The sequence below is a fragment of the Mastacembelus armatus genome, chromosome 11 (assembly GCF_900324485.2).
Source record: "Mastacembelus armatus chromosome 11, fMasArm1.2, whole genome shotgun sequence".
Lineage (NCBI taxonomy): Eukaryota > Metazoa > Chordata > Actinopteri > Synbranchiformes > Mastacembelidae > Mastacembelus > Mastacembelus armatus.
In genome coordinates, this window is record NC_046643.1 from 19384081 (window position 1) to 19402814 (window position 18734).

An 18734-nucleotide genomic window follows, 5' to 3' on the forward strand; every position below is an offset into this window, starting at 1 on the left:
GAGACCCCTCAACTGACTCCTCTCGATGTGGAGGAGCAGCGGCTCTACTCCGAGCTCCTCCTGGGTGACCGAGCTCCTCACCCTCTCTCTAAGGGAGCACCCGGCCACCCTGCGGAGGAAGCTCATTTCAGCCGCTTGTATCCGCGATCCTGTTCTTTCGGTCATGACCCAGAGCTCATGACCATAGGTGAGAGTAGGAACGTAGATTGACCGGTAAATCGAGAGCTTCGCCTTCCGGCTCAGCTCCTTCTTCACCACAACGGACTGGTACACCGACCGCATTACTGCTGCCGATGCCCCGATCCGTCTGTCAATCTCGCGTTCCGTGATTCCCTCACTCGTGAACAAGACCCCGAGATACTTAAACTCCTCCACTTGAGGCAGGATCTCTCCCCTGGCCTGGAGATGGCAAGCCATCTTTTTCCGGTTGAGTACCATGGCCTTGGACTTGGAGGTGCTGATTCTCATCCCAGCCGGTTGCAAACCGCCCCAGCGCATGCTGGAGATCCTGGCTCGATGGAGCCAACAGGACAACATCATCTGCAAAAAGCAGAGATGAAATCCTGTGGTCCCCGAACTGGACTCCCTCCGGCCCCTGGCTGCGCCTAGAAATTCTGTCCATAAAAGTAATGAACAGAACCGGTGACAAAGGGCAGCCCTGCCGGAGCCCAACGTGCACTGGGAACAGGTCTGACTTACTACCGGCAAAGCGAACCAAGCTCCTGCTCCATTTGTACAGAGACCGGATAGCCATCAGCAAAGGGCCCCGGACCCCATACTACTGGAGCACCTCCCACAGGATGTCACGAGGGACCCGATCGAATGCCTTCTCCAAGTCCACAAAACACATGTTGACTGGTTGAGCAAACTCCAATGAACCCTCGAGCACCCTCGAGAGTGTATAGAGCTGGTCCAGTGTTCCACGCCCAGGACGGAAATCGCATTGTTCCTCCTGGATCCGAGGTTCGACCACTGGCCAGATCCTCCTCTCCAGCACCCTGGCATAGACCTTCCCCGGGAGGCTGGGGAGTGTGATCCCTCTGTAGTTGGAACACACCCTCTGGTCCCCCTTCTTAAAAAGAGGAACCACCACCCCGGTCTGCCAATCCAGGGGTACTGTCCCCGAACGCCACGCGATGTGGCACAGGCGTGTCAGCCATGACAGCCCAACAACATCCAGAGACTTGAGGTACTCGGGACGGACCTCATCCACCCCCGGTGCTTTGCCACCGAGGAGCTGCCGAACTACCTCAGTGACTTCACCTTGGGTGATGGATGGATCAGCCCCCGAATCCCCAGCCCCTGCTTCCTTTATGGAAGACGTGTTGACGGGATTGAGGAGATCCTCGAAGTATTCCTTCCACCGTCCGACAATATCCCCAGTCGAGGTCAGCAGCTCCCCACTTCCACTGTAAACAGTGTTGGTAGAGCACTGCTTTCCCCTCCTGAGGCGCCGGACGGTTTGCCAGAATTTCTTCGGGGCCGACAGGTAGTCCTTCTCCATGGCCTCACCGAACTCCTCCCATACCTGAGTTTTTGCCGCCGTCACCGCCTGGGCTGCAACACGCTTGGCCTCCGGCCTAGGGTGTCCTGGTGCCATGTGCACTGATGGACACCCTTATGCTTGAACATGGTGTTCGTTATGGACAAACTGTGACTAGCACAGAAGTCCAGCAACAGAACACCGCTTGGGTTCGTATCGGGGAGGCCGTTCCTCGCAATCATGCCCCTGTCGCTGCCCACGTGAGTGTTGAAGTCCCCCAACAGAATTATGGAGTCCCCGGTAGGAGCACCTTTCAGCACCCCCCCGAGAGACTCCAAAAAGGCCGGGTACTCTGCACTGTTGTTTTGGCCTATGGGCCGATCTTTCAGAGCCAAAGGCGCAGCTGCCGATGACGACCCTTTCACTCTGGGGGGAAAACTCCAACACGTGGCGGCTGAGCTGGGGAGCTATGAGCAAGCCCACACCAGCTCGCCGCCGCTCACCGCGAGCAACTCCAAAGTAGAACAGAGTCCAGCCTCTCTCAAGGAGCTGGGTTCCAGAACCCAGGCTGTGCGTGGAGGTGAGCCCGACTATCTCTAGTTGGTACCGCTCGACCTCCCGCACAAGCTCAGGCTCCTTCCCCCCCCAGTGAGGTGACATTCCATGTCCCTAGAGCCAGCATCCAGGGATCGGGTCGCCGAGGTCCCCGTCCTCGACCACTGCCCAATCCACTATGCACCGGCCCCTTATGGATCCTCCTGCGGGTGGTGGGTCCACAGAAGAGCTCTTTCGGGCTTTGCCCGGCTGGGCCCCATGGGGGGAGACCCAGCAACCAGGCGCTCGCCTGCGAGCCCGAACCCCAGGCCTGGCTCGAGGGTGGGACCACGGCTTCGCCATGCCAGGCGACGTCATGGTCCTTGATTGTCGCTCCATAAGGGGTCACTGAACCGCTCTTAGTCTGGTCCGTCACCTAGGACCTGTTTGCCTTGGGAGACCCTGCCAGGGGCATATAGCCCCGGACAACATAGCTCCTAGGATCAAACGGGCACTCAAACCCCTCCACGACGATAAGGTGGCGGTTCAAGGAGGGGTGTTTAATAACATTAACGTAAAATATAAAAGCATCAGCATCAGTCTGGTTCAGTCCACATTCATCTTAACACTGGATCAAGATCCAGACTGTTATTTCTCCTTAGTGGCTTCATCACATTGACCATCATCACATTTTACTGATCTTTCAGAAAACAAACTCTGTACTGGATGTTGTGATTATTCTAATTTGAATATAACTAACAAAGCTGTGACAGCTGTTGTTCTTATGTTGCACCTGAACTTCTTATTAGAAGAAATGCTCCTTTAATATCTGGACACATTTTGCTACAAGAGCTGATTAATACCAAAGTGAAGCTGTCGTGTTGAGATTTAGGAATAAAGCGAAGCTGATTTTTAAATGTGATTTAATTTATTTTTGATCCATCTGCTGAAAACTGAGCTTTTTCCACACAGACATTTTACTGTGTAGTGTTACAGAAAGTAGATCAACACGTTTCTCTGCTGCCCTGCCCCTTTAATAGATGATCGTCTGACAGACTTTACCTCAAACTTTCCTCCGTCTGGAGACGATGGAGCTTTGGACTGAACAACAGACTGTCTCTTCAGCTCAGTGCTATCAAACTGATGAAGACTAGAATGAAACTGCTGCTCCTTTGGGGGGAAATATTCAATGATGATCCTCAGCACTTGAACTATTATATTTGAGGTTATTCTGAGAATCTGCCTCACGTCTTAAAGAACCATAAGTCCTGGCTGGTCTGACTGGATGCAGGAGCAGCATTGTGACAGTAGATGGCGGAGGTGTCCCATTTAGCAGGGTTTGACCTGAATGTCTTTTTAACTGTGTGACACTTCTACAAAAAGCTTTAGGCTGTTCTGGATCAGAAGTCAAAAACCCTCCAGGTGGTGTCACTGCATTCATTCAGAGTGTTTTAGTTCCCATGGTTCACCTTCCTCTGCAGCCACTGAGGGTAAATGTTGGTGAAGTTTCTATCATCATCTAATTGAGCTTCATGTCTCTCCCACTTGTGTTTGAAGGAGGCAGCCTGATGGGAGAACATCCATGTATTTGTTTCCAGGTCCAGTGATATGATAATTTAAGTCATTTCATTTGCATGTTTGGGTTTTGGACAGTTGCAACAGTATCTTACTGTGGACTGTCATTAATTAACTACAGAGGAATTTAATCTGCATACCTGCAGCCAAACTGTCTGCATCAAGTTTATCTATACGTGACAGAAGATGTGACTGAACCACTCCCTGCTTCATGTCTACAGCTCATCTCTAACGAACCTACTAGAGCCTGTGGATGAGAGAGCAGCTGATCGGTCCTTTACCAACACGCTTTTATTTATCAGAACAAGATGAAAATGTTAATTTTGTTGTTTGTCTTCCTTCATGTTTCATCATCAGGTAAAATCACATTTAAATATTTATTTTAAAATAGTTTCTTCTTTCACTTTGTTCTGTATTTTTCAGCTGCGTCACATTTTGTTTCACTTTCACTTTGACTTGAAGTTTGAATCATAAACTACTGAATATATCATATTTAAACCTGAGTGTTATGATGATGTGTTTGTTTATACTGAATTAAAACCTTGTTTGTCCCACAGTGAAACACACCCTGAGGTTTTTCTTCACTGCATCTTCTGGAATCCCAAACTTTCCTGAAGTTATGGCTGTTGGGATGGCTGCTGATATTTTGATGGGCTACTGTGATGATGACAGAAATTTTAAACCAAAACACTGGATGGAAAAAATATTCGATGATGATCCTCAGCAGCTGGACTGGTACCATTACTTGTGTTTTGAGAATGAGCCAAACTTCTTTAAATCCAGCATCACTAGTTTGAAGCGTCGCTTGAACCAAAGTGAAGGTACAGTATGAACTCAGTTATTTGAAACTTTTTACTGCGAAACTGTTTTTGCATCAGCAGGTTTATCACTAAAAAGCTTTGAAACTTTGCTGTTATTCCTTACAAATGAAAGGGCCACGCTCAGAAACATCCCAACCATTTTTGTGGCAGAGTGCAGGAAAATGTTAGTGTCTCATGCACAATAAGCTCATCTGTCTACTGCAGGTATCATCCAGACATTGTTGTTAATTACAGTCTCTGTCTGTCTCTATTTCAGGTGTCCACATTTTACAGAGGATGAGTGGCTGTGACTGGGATGATGAGACAGGAGACGTTGTTGGTTTTAATCAGTACGGTTACGATGGAGAAGATTTTATATCACTGGACCTGGAGACACAGACATGGATCGCTGCTAAACCACAGGCTGTTACCACCAAACTGACATGGGATGCTGACAGAGATAGAATGAAACTCAATGAGGTGTATCTCACTCAGCTTTTCCCTGCGCTACTGAAGACGTATCTGGAGTATGGGGAAAATGTCCTACTGAGAACAGGTAGAGTCACATGACCTGTAGTTTCATGGACATTGATAGTAAGAAATGTTTGCTGTGTCAACCCAGGGCCTTTCTCTGTCTCTGTGAGTCAACCCTGTGACAGACTGCTGATCTGTCCAGGGGGGATCCCTTTTTTCACCCATCTTTCTTTTGTCCTTTCCCATTAACCCTTTTCTCTCCTCCTTCACCTCTTTCACTCACTCTTCCTCCACTGTCTATATATCCTTCTCTTTCCCACCTTCTCTTTCCTCTGCAGACCTCCCCTCAGTGTCTCTCCTCCAGAAGACCCCCGCCTCTCCAGTCAGCTGTCACGCTACAGGTTTCTACCCTGACAAAGCTGACCTGTTCTGGAGGAAAGATGGAGAGCAGCTTCATGAGGACGTGGACCACGGAGAGATCCTCCCCAACAAGGACGGGACCTTCCAGATGAGGGTTGACCTGAACCTTTCATCAGTCAGACCTGAAGACTGGAGCAGGTACGACTGTGTGTTTCAGCTCTCTGGAGTTAAGAACCACATCGTCACCAAACTGGACAAAGACCAGATCAGGACCAACTGGGGTAAGACTGGGATCAGAGGGAGCTGAATGTTACTTGATGTTTGTATTTTAGCCTTTGTCCTGCAATTCAGCTGGAAATGTATCTTCAACAAACTAATATTAACAAACCAGTTCAATAACTGAATGAACCAGTGCTCATCATCCCAGGATCACTGGTCAGATCCTGTGAACCAAACAAGATTCTCAGTAGATTCTTTGATTTCTAAAGTCCTAGAAAGTTTGAAAGCATTTTCCACACATACAGCAACAAACCTTTATGTATGGATGAATAAACTGATGGAGGCTGCACCTCTGTTCTAACCTGCTTCATCTCTGTCTTCATATTTTTGTTGTTTCATTCACCAGAGACGTCCCGTATCACGACCATCCTCATCATCATATCACTGGTTGTTCTTGTTCTCGTCCTCATCGCTGCTGTTGGATTCATGGTTTCCAGAAAGAAACAAGGTGAGAGAGAAAAATGAAAAGATGATCTGTTTAATTGACTTTTTCACTAAATGACCAAACTGTGTCATGAAGTCCACAGTCTGAAACAACCAGCAGTAAGTGTGTCAGGCTCAGAGCCACAGAGTCCTGATAATATGACTGTACTCTGATGATGTAGGAGAGAAGTGAGAAGAAATAAAGTGAGGACTAAACAGAAGAATGGGTTTATTTTTCAGTTTGAGTGAGTAGAAGAAGGGATCAGATTCACTGGGATAAGAGGATGAAAGATATTCTGACATTTAACACTGATCCTGAAATGTTTTTCTTTCCTTTTGATTTTAGCCAAAGACCCTCCATCTCGTAAGTAAAACTTTTATTCTATTTCAAATGATGTGACTCACTTTATGCTGTAGATTTAAAATGATTTCAGATTATTGTACAGATGAACTGTTCACTGCAGGATTAGTGGATTAACAGAGTGTTTCTGAATTTACAGCTCCTGGTAACAGCTCTGAGCTCTCTGAGAGACTGAATCCAGAAACCTGAGTTTCCTCATGTAGAATGAAAAAAGTCAACAGCTGGTCATGTGTCACATTGTGCATCTACAAACAACTGATATAATGTTGATGTGTATTTTATATTCTGACTGACTTTGGTGACCTGAGAATGCATCAATGAATTATTGATTAATTTAATTATTTAATAATTAATTTAATAATTAATAAATCACCTGTGTGCAGAGAAAAACTTGGCTAATGTTCCGTTCAACAGTCTGTGTTTGGTCCCAGGGACTGTCCCTTTCAGCACAACACCTGTCGCAAGATTCCTGGTCTTTGGCAGCATAATGTCATTAACATTCATTCATTAGTGAGGTGAGACCCTTCAGTGCTCTTGAAGGATTTTGATAAACCTGTGTATATCAAAAAAATATGTGTTCAAAAAATATTATAAAATGTTAGAAATGTTAAATTTTGTTGTGTTTTTCTTTCTTTTTATTCTGGTGTTTTCTTTTCAGTATCACTCCACATTATGAGAAGTTCAGGTTTAGAAGAAGAAGAAGAAGAAGTACTTTATTAATCTCCAAGGGGAAATTCAGTTGTTACCGCAGGTATTAAATTATTATGAGATTATTGAAATTATATTGATTAATAGTAATTCATAAAGTAATTAATAGAGTAATAAAGTAATTATTTGGATGCAGTATTTATTTAGCGGGGTTGTGTGTGTGTGTGTGTGCGCGTTAGGTTTGTTGGCTCTTTCTCCTCTGTGACTGTAACTTGACCAGTCAGTGTTTTACAGAGGAGTTAGATGACACCATAGAGACCAGACTCTGAGCAGAGTTAGTTCCCAGACCAGTTTAGCTCAGCACAAACTCTGACGTAGGGAGGAAACAGCTGCCAACACCTCTGTAAAAGATGCTTCTAACAACTTTACAACTGGTTGATGGAAAAAAGAAAATCAATTATTATTAAGCAGGTTTCTAATGACAGGAAAAGAAGTGAGAGACTGAGATGAAAAGACGTGTCAAACATGAGAAAGTCTAAACTAATACAAATGATGCAATAACCATTCTGTGCCAGACTCTATACTTGCTGCTTCACACTTGATGCATTAGATAAACTGTGTTAAATGATCAAGAGTATTTTGGACTTTAGCAGGCAGACAAGTGCAGACAGATCAGACAGAGCTTCAGCTGAAACAGGAACAGATGCAACAACAACAGGAACAGACATTTACTTTAAACACACAGAACCTTTGAAACAAGTCCAGTCCCACACATGGTCCAGCTCTGAATATATAATGATAATAATAATATAAATCTAATAATGCACAGAGTGAAGTTCCTGTTCACCAATCAATCAAAGATCCAAACTGATTGATCATAGCTTCATTCCAGGTTTAACAGCCAGTGATTGTTTATAAAGTCATGATGATTCCCACTCCGGTACAGTAGGTGGCGGTGTTGTGTCCAAGGCTGTTCCCCCTTCGAGACGCGTTTCCCCCCAGTCAAAACTGTGTTGTCTGCAGCGCCCCTCCTGGGTGGTTAGGGTCAGAATAGGGTCAGGGTGAGGTCAGGGTCAGGGTCAAGGCGTTAAGGGGAAACGTGGACGCGGGAACAGACTTCGCCGCTTAACCGCGAAATTCAACAAAGCAAAGTAAGTTGAAACATTAGGAAATAAAATAGTTGAACGTCCTGACAAAGTTCGTTGGGTCAAACTGGTCGTTATCACTGTGACTTAGAAAGTGTCTGGTTTTAGTTTCATGGTGGGAATGTTGTCAAAAAACGCTCGCTAGCTTTTCGGCTAATGTTAGCTCTCTGAGCTAACTAGCCTGCTAGCAGCCTGCCCAGGTAAAAAGCTACCGTTAGCTAACTGATGCTCTTCATTATTTTAGGGAAAGTGACGCTGAAATAGCAATAGCTGTAGAATATTAGAAAGTACTGCGATTATACACATTGTCCTTCACTAACAGATGAAAGAAAATCAATTTTATGTTCACATTAACCAGAAAGGAACTTTACTTCACATGGCTAATTAGCAAACCAGCCCTGTTTCAGTTTCTATGGTCACATTACACACATTCCTTAATTATACGGTTAAACAAGCATAGACTTTATATAACTAAGGTATTACTAATAGACTTAATGTAAGATCAACCCAATAATCAGTTTGTTGAATGATAAACGAATGAATAGTGAAGTGAGTGTTTGGTTGTGATGTTTGCCTTTTGGTTGACAGCACCAAGAGCAAGAGAGGAGGATAGAGAGGGAGAGAAGGACAGAGAGCAGGATGAAGTTGACAGAGACAGCAAAGACCAGGTGAGAAAGTGCACAATTAGTGAAGACCACACAGTGATAATGCCAATTGATAAACTGCTGAGACTTGCATGTACAAATATATCAAAGGTACCTGAATAAAATACTTCACCTAGTAAATTCACTGCAGGGTAATACTACTGAATCCCCATGTGTGATGAATGTGGACTGAATGTGAGTCTGGTCCATTCCACCATCTGATATTACTGTTTAAATAAAAACCTGGTAGTGTCAGTGGTGGAAGAGGAACTTTGAATATTTTATCAACAAAATGTACTTAAAGTATCAAAAGCAAAAGTACTTGTTTCACATATAACTACTATTGTCACAATCCAAGTTCTGGTCCAGTCTCCGCTCCATGTTTTCCTGCTCCTGTTACTTTCTAGACGTTCTACTTATCCAGTCTCCAGTTTCCAGATTTTCCTGCCTCCCATTTTCATCATGATTCACACCCAAAGATACCAGGTCTTATATCAGTGGAGTCAGTAGCGTTCTCCGGCTGTTGCAAACCCTTTTCAAAGAGAAACACAATCAGCATAACTGTGGTCAGTGATATGACAGTCAATATGCTTATTGTCAGTGTCACCCCACAAAATAGTCTAAAGGGGTGCCAGGGTCGATATATTGGACCCTCCATGGCAAAATGTACTTCTGAGCAGTCTTCTCCCCAGGTCACTCTACTCCTCACTCACCTAATTCCCCTGGGTGTGGTTGGTTTCTTCACTGGTTTGAGACGAGTGGTCCCTATTGGTTCCACCCCCCTTTGTAGCCAGACTTCACCACAGGTTAGTTGGAGTTTGGAGTGAGTCCCTGCTGGTTTGACAGAATTACTCAGACGGTACTTTTACCTCTTTACAGTGTGTTAAATGAATCCAGGAAGGTCTTTCAACAATTCTCACAACCATGAGTATAGACTGCAGTACTTGGTAAGGTCCTTCCCAGCACAGAGAAAACCAATACTTTCTCTTGATGATTTTTACAAAGACCCAGTCTCCTGGATTCACTCTAGAGTCAGGTTCAGGCTCAGGACCCTCCTGTTGGGCATTAATACAATATTTACAACATTTTTATTATTCAACATTTTTGCCATGTAATCAGCAATGGTCTCAGTCATTCAAGTATCATCCTTAATGAATGGTTTTAACTGAGGTAAATGGTAACACTGCAGTAAGATGTTTAATTACCTGGTTTTCAAAATATGTACCATTATTACAATAGACTTTCTCTGGAATTCCAAATCTGGGAATAATAGTAGTTGTCAGTGCTTTGGCTACTGTTAGTGCATCAGGATGCTTTGCTGGAAACACTTCAATCCATTTAGTTAATGATCACTAAACAGTATTTCTTTCCCTCAGTTATTTAGTTCAATAAAATCCATGCAAATGTCTTGAAAGAATATTCAGGTAGTGGAAACTTTCCACTATTTCTTGTCACAATCTGTCCCTGTGGATTATTTTTCCACATATTTCACATTGTTAATACATTTTTTTTTTTTTTAAGAGTAGTTTGTAAAACCTTATGTTGTAAACACTGTGTTTACTAATCTACCATCCCTCCTGCTGACGTATGCACATTAGCATGCGTCAGTACAGCTGCATATCTAAATAAACTTCTAGGGAACACTACTTTGTTATCCTTACATTTCCAAATATTGTTGTCATCTATTTTACACTTATTTCTTATCCATAAGTCTTTTTCATTTTGAGGTTCACTGTTCTACATGTCTTTAAGTATCTGCTCATCAAGATATTCAACTGTAACTGTAGCTTGTAAAGGCAGTGGTTTCTGTGCTACTGATTTAGCAACTTCGTCAGCTTTACCATTACCAAAAGAAATCATGTCTATTCCTCACATTTGTGTCACACTTGCAATTAACAACCTTTTTAGGCAGCTGCACAGCATCTAACAGCTGGAAAAGAAAGTCTTTGTGTGTGATGGGCTTAGCAGATGATGTGATCATTCCTCTGTTCCTCCACTGCTGAGCAAACACATGTACAGTTGAGAATCCATAATTGCTGTCAGTGTAGATATTAACTACTTTTCCTTCTCATAATTTACAAGTTTCTGTTATGGCAATAAGTCCTTCAGCCTGCAATGACAAATGAGATGGTAGTATTTCAGCTTTAAAACATCTTTAAGGGTTACAACAGTATCTCCTGTAGAATTAGATCAGTCTGATTTCTTTTTTTTTTTTTTTTTTTACAAGATCCATCTACAAACATTGTCATTTCAGCATCTTTATAAGGTGTGTCAGTTTGGTCAACCCTGGGCAACACTCTGTTCTCAGTTTCAGCAATACAATCGTGGCTCACCATCCTCAGCTATAGGCATTAATGTAGCAGGATTAAAGGTTGTACATCGTTCAATAGTGAGATGTGGCTGTGAAAGCAATGTAGTCATGCAGGACAGATGTTTAGCTGGTGACATGTATGCTATCTTGTTTTGCAACAACAGGACAGAGACTGCATGTGGAACCTTTAGTGTCAGAGTATGAAACAACAAGATGTTTGCTGAAGCTTGGACTGTCATGGAGGCTGCAATAACAGCTTGAATACACACAGGCATTGCTATTGGATCCAATTGGGCAAAATAATAAGCAATAGGCCTGTTTTTGTCCCCATAAGGCTGAGTCAGCACTGAAGTCATGTGACCGTTTTTACAATCAACAGTTTGCATAAAACAGCTTTCATAGTTAGGCAGTCCTAAAACAGAGGTGCTGGTCAGGGTCTTTTTAAGATCATTAAAAACCTTTTCTGTAATTTCAGTCCATTTTTTATTCTGTCATGAGTTGCCATAGGTGTGTCATAAATCAATTTCAACAATGGACTAGACAGCTCTGAATAGTTTGGTATCCATGCTCTGCAGAAGTTTGTCATACCTAAGAAAGACATCATCTGTCTTTTAGTTTGTAGTTTTGGTGCTTTAAGTATAGTTTCTTTCCTGTCTGAGTCTAGAGCTCTCCCTTGCTGTGAAAGATTGTGTCCTAGGTATTTAACTTCCTTTTTCCACAACTGTAGTTTGCTCTTACTCACTCTGTGTCCCTGTTCTGCTAGAAACTTAAGCAGAGCTATGGTGTTTGTTTTGCATTGTTCTTGTGTTTTAGAGCATATCAAAATTTCATTTACATACAAATACGTATTTGACTTCTTGCAGGAGGTTAAACTTAGCTAAGTTAGTAGACATTACTTGGGAAAAGATGGTAGGAGACTCACAATGACCCTGTGGAATTCACGCCCAAGTCCATCTTTTGCCCAAAAACTCAAATGCAAATCAGAATTGTCATTGTTTGTCAACTTCAATAGAGAAAAATGCATTTGCCACATCAATGACAGTGAACCACTTTGAGCTGGGCTTGACGTCATTCAGCAGGGTCTGTGGGTCTGGTACCAGTGGAGCTCTAGGTATCTCTGATAATGCCTGCGTTTAATAATGAGTCAAATACTGGTTTAATTCCTGCAGCAGCCTCAGGTTGTAGTTTGCAAGCTGCTCCTACATCTTTTACTGAAATGTGTTCTTTTGTAGTCAGTCTGAGTTTGTCTGGTGGATTACTAAGAACTGACCTACAAGCTCCTGTGTCACACTGGAATTTTATTTTAACTCCTTGCACCAACAATGTCACTTTAGGTTTTTCTTCATACAGCATGAGTTCAGTTACTCCTTCTAGGCTCAAATGTTAGCTTCAGTCAGATGTGTGTCTCGTATCTCTTTATTCTGTTCAGTGTGTGTATTTTGCATCTGACCTTTTTTGCTGTCTAGTCATGCAGAGTATCCTGCTCCTCCCTCCTGGTGTTCAGGGTGTGTCTTTCTCTGTGGGCAGCTCTTGGCCCAGTGTCCTGCTTTTCCACAGACGTAACAGTAGTCATGATCAACTATCTGCCGTCTGCCAGGTCTCCGGCCACGATCTCGTCCCCGCCCCCTGCCCCGGCCATCAAGCCATAGCTTGTCCCCCTGAAAATAACACTCAGAAACCATTTCATTATCACAGTCAGTGAAAAACACTTCAGCTGTTTTTCTAACTTTCTTTTGTTCTTTTGCTCTTTGTTGGAGAACAGTGCTCACATGCACAGCATAATTTTTTGTGTCCGTCAGGGCACAAGTTCGCCAACCAATTTGATACTTCCGAATAAATCCTGAAATTTCAGGTTTGAGACCATTTAAAAAGGCATTCTTCAACTGTTGTGCATAAGGCCCATCCCCATTCTGTGCAGCACCTTCAGGTACTGGTATTCCACTGTGAGTGTTAAACATCTTTCAGTCTGTTAAAATAAGCCAGCACTCCCTCACTGTCTTCTGCATAAGGAGGTTGAGGCCGAGGCACAGGATCAGAAGGTGCTGTCGGAGGTGATGTTGCCCCACTGACAGCACCCTCTTCCCCCTGGGCGTACGGAGGAAGCTGAGCCGGTGGGGGATTATTAGGATGAGGAGGTGGTCTACAGCATGACATTGTTTGTTCATCTGCAAATTTAACAGTTTGTCCTAAATACAATGTTGGTGAAGAGGCTTTTACCTGTTTTTCTATTTGCTTCTGTCTCTTTTCTCCTTCCTTTCTCTCTCTCCCTCTGTCCACTCTAACTTTCTTTAACCACTTTAAACTTTAACCATATCTTCTGCTGCAAACAGCCCTTTTTTTCTCTGATCCTTCTGATTTCCCTTAGTCTTACTTTTTATGTCCTTCACTCACTTTCTACAGTCCTCACAGTTTAACTTCCCCCAAAAACCATATTTATTTTTCCATTTTTCTAATTTTTCTATATTTTTTTAGAATCCTTTTGATGCACCAATTTTTTGTCACCGGTGACTAGTTCTTCTAATTTAGTGTTCTCATTACCCATTTTATTATTATTATAATAATTATTGTTTTTTATATTCAGTTACTATTTGTTTTTACTCACTGCTACTCATTTATTTATTTATTATTATTATAATTATTGTAGGCCTACACTTATTATTTTAACAGGCTCCTTATCCCCCCTTTTGTGTTTTTTTAAATTATTTTAATTACTGTTATTGTTTAGTTACTGATCTGATTGGAGGAGATGGAGCAGCTGTTTAACTCACTTTATATCACATTAATTATTTCTATGCTTTTATATTCTTTCCGTGGTACCAATATTCTCTCTTGTTATGCTCAAAAGCACTATCGACGCGCACCGGGGCTCCTTTTTGTTCCGGGTCCCCCACAGACCACGGGGTAGTTTACTTTGGGTCCCCCACAGACCACGGGTTCATCCCGAGTTTCTGATTTCCTGAAAGCCCTGCTCGGTTTTACCCAAACATGTTTGACCCAGTGTCCCGTAGGCCACACAAGTTTCGGTTTTGTTTGAATTTCAGCACTCAAGTCAAGTCAATGATATTTTTAGTCAGTGACCCGTTTTGTAATCACCAACCCCTCAGCCCGATATGAGACCGCAATTCACTGAGACTCTACTCACCTTGCGTGACCTGAACGACCCAGGACCACCCGGGGCTCCCAGAGAGCCAGAAACTTCCAGGGACACCGCACCGGTTTTGTTTGGGCTCTAATTCCCTGAGACTCCACTCAGGTGACGGTTTTGTTCGAATTAGACCCACTGAGGCTCCACTCAGTTTAACCAAATTAAAATTCTCTTACCTTACAGGAGTCCGTCTCTGGTCTGGAGATGTTGCGATCCCGGACGAGCCCCCAAGTTGTTAGGTAAATTCTTTTAACAAATAGACTCAGAGGACGAACTTCGGTAAGATTATATAGAAGTTTTACTTGCAAGGAGTAACAGTCACACAGCACCTTGGTACAGCATGAGGATCACTGGCTCTTAGCTGGGCAGCACATCATTTTAATACTATGATACTAACAGTCATGTGATAAAGGAAAAAAGAGGAGGCAGTTTCCCATGAAACTGCAAAACATCTGGGTTTCGATACTAAGTGTCTTATTAGAGAGTGAAGGTCAGAACAGACTGACCTTCGGAAAAGACAAGAGGTAACAGGCCCTACTCAAACAGTGTTTTTGACTTACATCAAAGTAAAGTGGATTAAAAAAACCTGAGGGTAACATTTTAATTTCTCTAACAATGTGTTGTTTACTGCACAGCTGTTCAACCTTAATTATGCTCTGTATTATGCTATCCTCAGTATTTGGTTTCTGTGTACTTTAATGCTGAGAGGAAGTGACAGGACAACATGTTTTCATGTAACATAATAACACAAACAGTGTCTATTGACTCTGTCGCTCATGTACAACTGCACTACAGAATGACCCCTTCTTTTACTTTCAGTTAAACTTGGGCTCCAACAAATGTGGAGAAATGAGGAGAAGATGAAGATGGTGAGGGAGAAACTCCGCAGAGTCAATGTCGACTGGTACGACACAATAGAAACCATAGGGGATCATAAAGTTCTGAATGTCAGGATCCGCAGTCTGAACTTCCTGTTTGGTTTTACTTTGGAGGATCATGACGGGAACTGGTTTTGTTGTTTTCTGTTTCCTTTGACTGTTCCCCAAGTGGTGATTACTTTCACCTGCGCCTCATTGACGCCATGCCTTTTTATGTGGCTTGGTTGTGCCCTTTGTTTTTGCCAGGTTGTCTGTTGACCAACCTCCCCGATACCTATGGCCCTCTTCCCTACCCAGCTATCCTCAGTATTTGGTTTCTGTGTACTTTAATGCTGAGAGGAAGTGACAGGACAACATGTTTTCATGTAACATAATAACACAAACAGTGTCTATTGACTCTGTCGCTCATGTACAACTGCACTACAGAATGACCCCTTCTTTTACTTTCAGTTAAACTTGGGCGCCCTGACTGCGACTATAAAAAAGTGTGGAGAAATGAGAAAAAAATTAAGAAGGTGAGGGAGAAACTGCGGAGAGTAGATGTCGACTGGTACGACATACTTGAAAGAATAGATGATCAAAAGTTGATGAAAAAGAAAATGGAAAACAGGAAGGTAGGCCGCAACCCCCCCAGAATAACACACGTCACAAGATCACGCAATCGCATGGCGATTGCCTAATTAAAAAAAAAAAAAAGTTTAAAAAAATCGCCACGCGATATTTGCATATAAAGGAATTGGCAGACCTGGAGACATGAGGTCTCCAGCTGAACCTGTCTCCTTACTCGTGTGACCCTATCGACACACGGGCTGGTCAAGTGGGATATCGACCCACGTGTGACCTCCACGGCCCTCAAGGTGTTTACGGCTCCACGGAGGCTGAACACCTGGGAGTCTGCACCAGTCAGTTGGAACTGGAGACGCCTCACGGATGAGAGGCGAAACGTCTACAAGAACACCAAGCAAAGTCCAGGTGCCAACAAATAGCACTTCTGCAAACAAACATAGAAAGGCCCTAATTGGTCAGTCCATCTAAACTTAGGGTCTTCTTGTTGCCAGTTTAAATTTTCTAGGATGGATCAGGTGGTTGTCAGTGCTTTTAGCTGGTGGCTAAATATATCTGAATGGGGAATGTTTAATTATTACACTTCTCTCTCTCAAATACATGTGGTCTAGTGAAGAACAGACCACATTTCTGCCTCAAAACCTCTGTAAGACAACATTTGCTACAGGGTTTGGGCCATTGGCTAAAACACATAGTTACTTCATGGGGGTGGTTGCAAGGCACCTTGTAGTGATCTCTACAGGACATGGGGCAAAGCTTCTCCTGGGTGATCCAGCACTTCATCACCAAAGAGATCAATTGTTCTAATTACTGCCGGACAACATCAACAGTCAAGTTCAGCCTGCACAAAGTCCTGCCTCCCACTCCTCAGTCTACTAACAGTTTGCAAGAACCTGTTCATGGCCGCCCATACAAAGACCTTCCTCTCTTTCCTCAATCGTCTAATGTTACTTGGAACTGGACCCTCCTTACAGCCTCAGTCTAGTCTACTAAATGAGGTGTGTGACTTTTTAATACTAAGAATACTTGTTATCTGTCATACATACTTGACTTGACAAAACAGTTCTGGTGTAATGATGACATAAATTTTACAATATTCTTTGATTTTCTTTTCTGTCAGCTAGCTGGGTCTCAAACCCTTGGAAAAGTCCATCTTGAACCTAAACATCTCCTCTACTGAGAAAAGCCTCCTCAAACCCTTCCCTCTCATTCTTCAGTCCTCTGACTGACAGCAGCTTCACCTGAAATCCTCACAACTCCAGCTAAAAACTGGAATCTTTAAATTCACGTCTTCTTCAAGCTATTGGTGGTTTCCTAAATATTGGTATCAGGTATGTGATTTTTATTGATATAAAAATGACTTAATACACATATTTCATGAATTGACTTGACAAAACAGTAAGTAATTCTGGTGTCACAGAAAATCTGAAAACTTTTTTTTGTCAGCTAGCTGGATCTCAAACCTTTGGAAAAGTCCATCCTGAGCCTGAACACACCTGATCTCCTCTACTGAGAAAAGCCTCCTCAAATCCTTCCCTCTCATTCCTCAGTCCTCAGACTGACAGCAGCTTCACCTGAAATCTTCACATATTCAGCAAAAACTGGATGACTCCAAAATATTTTTATCAGGTGTGTTTGTTAATACTAAAATGACTTTATATATATATATATATATATATATATATATATTTTTTTTTTTTTTTTTATTTTTATTAATTGACTTGACAATGTTAAGTAACTCTGGTGTCCAGATGAGAAAACCTTTAAAACATTGGTTTTCTTTATTTTTCAGCTAACTTGGTCTCTAACACTTCAGACCTTTAACGGTGCTACACCAGCTATATGAACCTGAACACGCCTGGTCTCCTCTTCTGAAAAAAGCCTCCTTGAATCCCTACCTGGATCTGCTCTATCTATATCATTTATTCATTTTTTTAATTGATAATAAAAATTATTGAAAGATAAATTCTTGTTTTATTTAATTTATTCAATATTTAACAATGTAGATTGTATTATTTTCTTATGCTACTTAAGAAACTATTAACATTGTCTCTAAAATTTCAATTAGCCAAAGACTTAAAAAACAAACTGAAGAAGAAGAATTAAAGAATTAAAAGAAAACAGATTAGTTAGAACCATAGAGCTCACTTTGCTTAACAGTAATGTTTTTGATGACAGTGTTACCCAACACACAACACATAAACATTATACACACTTATCATTTCACATTCTCTCTAACATACGTCTCTAAAGCTCTTTCCCACTGGTAAACACAGGAAGGGAAAAACATTATTTGAACAGTGAGCAAACTATAAATGCCAGTTGTATCCAGCTTCAATAGAGCAGAGTTTTTCATGACTTGGTTCCATATTTGTCTTCAGGATGTACATGTAACTATATTCACATGGGTGATTAGTGTTGGTTCTAATCAAACATTTAAACAGAGACTTTCTTTTCTTTGTTCTAGGTTGAGCTCGTGACTGTTAGGAGATACAAACTTGTTGCTTATCTCCGGCTGCAGCCCCGAGCCCGCTCAGAACACTTTAATTTATATCTGGAGGTGGTTACATGGGTTCCAGGCACCGTCTCACTTTACACAATAGGGGAAAGTTGAAACATAGGTTGACTTCAAAGTTCATACAGAGTTCACATCCATACATTTACATGTCTTGGTGATTTGCACAGAAAACCTGGGTTCCCTCAACTATGACATGCCTGGTTACACCCTTTACATCAATCTGTCTACAAAATGACAATTCTCATAACACAGTTAGCAATTTACAATGCCCTTATTCTAACAATTAGTGTGATACACAGTCCTAACAATGGTTTCACAACTATCTACAGGTGGGTGCTGTAACACACCAGGAAACACAGCAATGATCCAACATCAATAAACTGATTAGTTATGTCAGATTATTGTAGAATCCACTTCAATGAATGTGGTCAATTGGCATTATCACTGTGTGGTCTTCACTAATTGTGCACTTTCTCACCTGGTCTTTGCTGTCTCTGTCAACTTCATCCTGCTCTCTGTCCTTCTCTCCCTCTCTATCCTCCTCTCTTGCTCTTGGTGCTGTCAACCAAAAGGCAAACATCACAACCAAACA

General features: G+C 42.4%; 1 protein-coding gene across 6 annotated transcripts; it reads left to right on the top strand.

Annotated features, from left to right (window-relative positions):
- The first annotated feature begins 3335 nt into the window (after positions 1–3335).
- On the top strand, positions 3336–17227 carry LOC113126006 (major histocompatibility complex class I-related gene protein-like). 6 transcript variants are annotated; one of them, XM_026299732.2, is made up of 15 exons: positions 3336–3615; positions 3814–3949; positions 4150–4413; positions 4670–4948; positions 5205–5507; positions 5852–5953; positions 6275–6292; positions 6429–6804; positions 6948–7040; positions 8671–8750; positions 14366–14421; positions 15002–15086; positions 15511–16622; positions 16745–16955; positions 17071–17227. In XM_026299732.2, the coding sequence occupies exons 2-8, from the start codon at positions 3901–3903 to the stop codon at positions 6476–6478; spliced, it is 1065 nt and encodes a 354-aa protein (XP_026155517.1). In that variant the 5' UTR covers positions 3336–3615; positions 3814–3900; the 3' UTR covers positions 6479–6804; positions 6948–7040; positions 8671–8750; positions 14366–14421; positions 15002–15086; positions 15511–16622; positions 16745–16955; positions 17071–17227. The 6 variants fall into 6 exon arrangements, with proteins under 6 accessions (XP_026155517.1, XP_026155516.1, XP_026155518.1 ...); XM_026299731.2 differs by having other exon boundaries at positions 15002–16622; XM_026299733.2 differs by having other exon boundaries at positions 15002–16622; positions 17075–17227.
- Positions 17228–18734: the final 1507 nt, after the last annotated feature.